Source organism: Chrysochloris asiatica, unplaced genomic scaffold (genome assembly GCF_000296735.1).
Source record: "Chrysochloris asiatica unplaced genomic scaffold, ChrAsi1.0 scaffold00004, whole genome shotgun sequence".
Taxonomy (NCBI): domain Eukaryota; kingdom Metazoa; phylum Chordata; class Mammalia; order Afrosoricida; family Chrysochloridae; genus Chrysochloris; species Chrysochloris asiatica.
Genome location: NW_006408522.1, coordinates 21,255,524 through 21,261,523, shown reverse-complemented (window position 1 = coordinate 21,261,523; position 6,000 = coordinate 21,255,524). Strand labels below are relative to the sequence as shown.

General features: G+C 46.1%; 1 protein-coding gene across 1 annotated transcript in view; it reads right to left on the bottom strand.

The window, feature by feature from the left end:
* The window catches only part of GNB5 (guanine nucleotide binding protein (G protein), beta 5), a 50,172-nt gene that overhangs the window by 19,241 nt on the left and 24,931 nt on the right, over window positions 1–6,000 (bottom strand). The window contains exons 6-7 of the mRNA XM_006831862.1: window positions 4,723–4,866; window positions 2,672–2,763 (exon numbers count right to left, since the gene is read on the bottom strand). Of these exons, the coding sequence (XP_006831925.1) occupies window positions 2,672–2,763; window positions 4,723–4,866 (236 nt within the window). The remainder of the gene's footprint in view (window positions 1–2,671; window positions 2,764–4,722; window positions 4,867–6,000) is intronic.

Sequence of the window (6,000 nt, the reverse complement as noted above, 5' to 3'; positions counted from 1 at the left end):
CAATGGCTCTGTCTTAAGTAGCCGAGGTTCCACGTGATCCTTACCCGTCTCTGGCCACACGTCCAGAACAAAGGTCTTTCAACTTCTCCACTCTAATGCTGCCACCTTCTGTGTCCTGCATACCATCCATCATTTCCTTTTTCTTGTGCAAATGACCTACACCTGGGAGCTCCACAAAACAGTGGGTGGGGGAGGTACCAATCAGAACGCTTGGTAAGGGAGAGGGAAGACCGATTTTGTATGGATAACAGCGGTCTGAAAGAAGTGGGTGAAGAACCAGAGGGCTGGATGAGCAACGTTAAAATTTTTTTAGCTCTGCCTTAATCAGTCCATTATGATGTGTCTCTGAAAGCACTATGAATATCCTCATTTCTAATGCCAAATAAAAATGATTTCCATCTTATTCTCTAGTCAAGGCTAAACGGGCCCTGGTTCTCTCCACTGGCAGGAAATTCTGGGACCAGGGTTAGGATATCTGGAAAAGACTTTTGGTGCCTCTAATACTCAGTCTCCCTCTCTCCTATGTTGTTAAGTGCCGTCGAGTCAGTTCTGACTCATAGTGATCCTATAAAGAGTTTCCAAGGTGCAGCTGGTGAATTTGAACTGCTGACCTGGTGATTAAAACCGACCTTCTTTGTGGTCCAGTGCTTATCCTACAGTGTTACACCCTGTCGCCTATGTTACTGTTTGGTTGTTAAGTGCCATCGAGCCGGGTGCGACTCATAGCAACCCTGTATCGGCTTCTGAGGAGCAACTGGTGAGCTTAAACCACCAACTGCGGTTCCAACCGACTTTGCAGTCCAGCTCACTGACCCACAGTGCCACACCAAGAAACACTCTCTCCTAAGGTTGTGGTTGTCACCAAGGCCAGGGGGGTGCTACTGCCATTTAGCACTAGCCCTAAGGCCACGAGGGATGCTAAACATCTTGCATGGGATTGTTGTTATTGTTGTTGTTAAGTACCATCAAGTCAGTTCCAATTCATAGCAACCCTGTATAGGGTTTCCAAGGAGTGGCTGGTGAGTTTGAACTACTGACCTTGAGTTCAAACCGACCTTGAGGTCAAGTGCTTATTCTATGGTGTGTATGGGATGATCCCTCACAATTAAGAAATGTCCTACCCAGAATATCAGTGCTGTATTGAGACACACTGACTATTTTTGTTTTGCTGGGCACATGAAAGAATGAAAGTGCTCCTAGTTTTCCTGCAGGTAGGTGTGGCCATGGAATCAAGTTCTGATTAATGGGATCCAAGCAGAAGTGACGAGCTCAACTTTATTCACTGTCCAGATACTGCCATTTTCCACATTTACATGTCCAGTTCTGACTTCTCTTTTGGCATCCAGTTCATAGGTTCTGTTGCCTACGTGACATCTTCATGTGGATATATAATGGACATCTCAACCAGCCAGAAATAGAGTTCCTGAATCCCAGGACCACAGTGACCTCTTACCTATAACTCATTCCAACATTTCCTGTCTTAGCAGATGGATTTCTGCTTGCTGCCTGTTATAAAAGATTTGGATTACCTCTGCTTAGAGTTCTGCTTTTATAAAATAACTCCATTGTGTGTGTGTGTGTGTGTCATTTAGCCCTCTTCACATAACCTTGTAAAATGGGGGCTCAGGTAACCAGCCCAAAATGTAGATACTTTGACGACTGCCATTCCTATGAGCAATACACTGTCCTCATCTCTGACTCAGGAGTCTCATGTATTCTACCAGCATCCATGCAACTGTGGCTAGTCTAACTTTTTAGCTTCCAAGTAGGGTAGACTCTCAGACCCTTCACAATTCTCGATAGTTCTCTATTCTCCACTAAGACTTCCTTACTTCTAGTCACCATCATTTCTTTCTTGAATAGAAACAAGAAATTACACAATGACCTTCTAACTAGCCTTCATGCTTCAATTCATACCCGTCTACAATCTATTCTCCATACAGGAGCCAAAGTGACATTTTAAAGGCAAAACAAATCATACTAATTCCCCCACATTCCCACTCAAAACTCTCCAGTGGGACCTGGCTTTCTGTCAGCTCTCTGAACTCTTTCCCCAACTCTTTGCAAGTCCTGCTCTTTCATCATTCTGGTCACCTTCTCAGAAAGACCTTCCTTGACAACTCTATCTAAGAAACAACCTACCCCAGCACATAGTTTTGCTTTGCCTTTCTTATAGCACTCAGTAAATTAAATTGCACATTTGTTTATTTGTTCTATCTTGTGTTTGTCTCCTCTCAGACAGTAGAGATCCTGTCTAGCTTGCTCACAAATGTATTCCCAGCTCCTTGAATAATGTCAAGTATGTAAGTATTTAATCAATATTTGTTGACTAAATGAATGAGAAATACTGATGTTTTATTTAAATATACACTATCATGTTAAGAATAAGCCTTCCAGAGGCAGGTATGATATTTTGTTGGCATTCCTACCATTTAATGAGACAATATTATGATCGAGACAAAATAATATCAATTGTCCCTATGCAATTAACTTAAAATTCTCCAAGAGATCTGGAGTGTACTTTGGTTCCACCACAAACCAGTGTCCCTTGTTGAGAAGGCCTCTGTCAGTCAATTAATCTGAGCCTGGGGTGGTTCCTGGTCTCAGGTTTACCCAAGGCCAGGTAAAGCCTGCAGAGGACAAAAGTGATGGGAAGATTCTACTCACTGACCGGACACTGTTGATGTCAGACTCATGTGTTTCAAAGGCCTGCACACACTGGCCAGAACGCATGTCCCACACCATGGCTTTCTTGTCACATCCCTACAAAAACAGAGTTCGTCAGAGTTATGGCCATGATAAGGAGAATTTATAGAAAAGGCATGAGTTCCAGTTATGAAACAGAAACTGTTTATTCCCCTTTAGTAAATGGCTGACAATATACTTTTCTGAGACTAGCTTTACCTAAGGCCACTTTCTTTAACCAATAGCTCATAGAAGTCAAGGAGTAGGTCTTGGGTAGGAGGGAGCAAGGAATGTGTCTGGTTTCCTCCCTTAGCATGTTGTCTTCTGTCACACATTTTTGGGTGGACGCAAAACCCCCGAGAGCCTCATTGTTGAGCCTTCTTCCTGGGCATTTTCCTTCCCTTCATTTTCCCCTTGCCTTTATCCTTCCTCTATATCTGCCTTCCTAAGCCCAGATGGAAAGGCAGGCAGATAGTGGATACAGGTTAAGACCTCTTGGGTTGTGACACTAATCCATTGACACTAATCAACCAAGGAGGCAAGAGTCCCAGTTGTGTACATATGTGGGACAGCCCTTAGCAAAGGTGGTGAGCCACAGTCTCTGGGCCACCCATATCCCTGGCAGCATGCCAAACCAGGGGCTTAGTTTTGGCTCTGCTTACCCAGGAGCTGAGTGGTTTAAACAAATAGCCTATCTCCCTTGGTTTCTGCTACAACACCTAAACATACAATACCCGCCCTTCTTCTCTTTCTGGGTTGCTAACAGAACCCAGTAAAACCTAAGGATGAAGTTTTCCCACTATGCCATCAGAGTTGATGGACTGTTTTGATGAATTCCTATAGGGCAGCCCTACTGTCAAGATTGGTGCTGTTGTTGTTGATAAGTGTTGTCGAGTCAGTTCTGACTCATAGTGACACTGTATAGGGTTTCCAAGGAATGGCTGGTGGGTTTGAATTGCCAATCTTGCAGTTAGCAGTCCAGTGCTTATCTGACAGCACCACACCAGGACTCCAGGACAAGGGGTAGAGGTCATCAAGGCTGCACAGTATAATTAGACTTTCAATAGTCACATAAAAGAAGTGACTTAAATTTGTGTTCATGTTGTTGGTTTCAACTGAAATAAAAGGATGGAAGAAGTAGACTAATGGATATTTTCCAACTGCAAAAGTCATTTGAATAGGTGACTTCTTCTAACAGAGGAGACGGGACCTTGGAGCTAGGCCAGCCAGTTCAGTCTGCCCCCCAAAATACCAGTCCTATTTGTATGGGGGCCCTGGGTAGTGCAAATGGTTAACATGCTCCACTGCTGACTGAAAAGTTGACGGTTTGAGTATATTCAGAAGTACCTTAGAAATAAGGCCTGGCAACCAACTTCTGAAATATCAATCACTAAAAATGCTCTGGAGTACAGTTCTACTATAACACTCACACAGGGTCACCAGGAGTCAGAACCAACTCAATGGCACTAGTTTACCATTTGTTCAACACACTGTAAACCCTTCCACGGAATGCTCATAATACTGGGGATTGGAGAATTTATAGCCAACGATGTTTTCAGTCAGGTGGCAAAACTGGGAGCTGTGTGCCCTTACGCCTCATCTAGAACTCCTCTGTGCCACTGTGCCTTCAAGTACTCTGCTGTTCCCTGTGCTGGGGTTAGGCTAGAAGCCAGGAAGGGCATGCCTCACCTCAGCAGCTGTCTGCCCCTCTCAGTGCTCTTGGGAGGGCCTGTAAGGCTCTTTGTTAGCCCTTTCAGGAAGGACACTTTACTACGAGGCCAATAAGCACCCTGAGTTACTGAGTTCACACCAGGGAATACTCCAGATCCCTGCAGAGACTACTGAATGTCAGTAGCAGAGCAGGGAGACCCTCACAGCCCAGCTCTAGAACTCCCTACACCAAGCACCCATGAGGGCCTGGTGCCAGGGTGTCACTGCGGCAGGATCTCGGCATTGGCCAGGGGAGAACTGCAGGGACAAGAGCTGCCAGTCTCCCTAAGGATACAGGACCCCTACTGATTCTCCTTGGGTCTTTACCCCAGACACAAAGGTGTTTCCAGTTTCTGAAGGAGCCAGATCCAAGCAGAGGACGTCAGCTGCGTGCCCGTGGAAGCTCTGCAGTAGCTGCCCACTCTCCACATCCCACAAGGCACACGTCCCGTCGCCACTCGCCGTCAGGATCTGAAAGGACAGCAAGAGTGTCACTGTTGTCACTGTTAGCTGCCACAGCTCTGATGCCCAGGACCTCATGCATCCTGGGACAAAAATGCTACCTGGTCATGTACCTTCCCCATAGTGACAGACAGAGTTCTCACTGGCTAATCGTTGGAAGTAAATCCCCAAGCCTTTCTTCCTAGTTTGTCTGTTTGGAAGTTCCGTTGAAACCTGTCCAGCATCATAGTAACCTACAGGCCCCCACTGACAGCTGGGTGGTAGCTGAGCAGGAAGCGCATTGTCTGGGAACCGAACCTGGGTCTCCTGCAGGGAAGGCCTGAACATACCCTGAACTGCCATCATCATCATTACAAGGAATACACTCATTGTTAAATGTTGCCAAGTCGGTTCCGACTCATAGTGACCCTGTAGAGGATTTCCAAGAAGTGGCTGGTGGGTTTGAACCACAACCTTATAGTTCAAACTGACCTTGTAGTCCAGTGTTTATCCTATAGCACCACACCAAGACTCCAAGAAGGAATACAGTACAGAGAAAATACATTACAGCCAGACCTCCCTAAAATCTAGTTTCCAAGACTAGAACAATTTCTCCCTCCTGAGAAAGGAAAAATTCATTTGGCCACCATCACTCTTCTTGTATGTCTTCCTCTAGAGTGTGAAATCCTGAAGGCCTCATGACTGTACCTCTAGAGCTCTGCAGCTGCCAGGCACGTAGGGAGTGCTCTGAATGTCTGCTGAGCGAACCTTGACCGGCTCCAACATGCAGACAGACTCACTCTTGTCCAGGCCAATGCTGGTCAGACTTTACTGTGCACACAAGTCACCGGGGACTTCTTGTTCAGTGAAGATTCTGTGGGGTGAGGTCTGAGTGTCGATACTCATATTTCTCATGAACTCCCAGGGGATGCTCAAGCAGGTCTCTGGACCACATTTGGGGCCTGGGCAGCACTTAGGTAGACAGTCTCCTGTTGCAGCTCCGCCCAGCCTCACTGAGCAGGTTGCTGCCCCTTATAGGTGCTAGGCACTCTTGTGTGCACAGATTCAGCAACCATTTGCTGGTGCTGACCACACCCAGGCTCTGCTAGGCATTAGGGTTCCAGAAGGTCATTTTTGGCCTCTGCTTTCCTGGAGCTCAGTTAA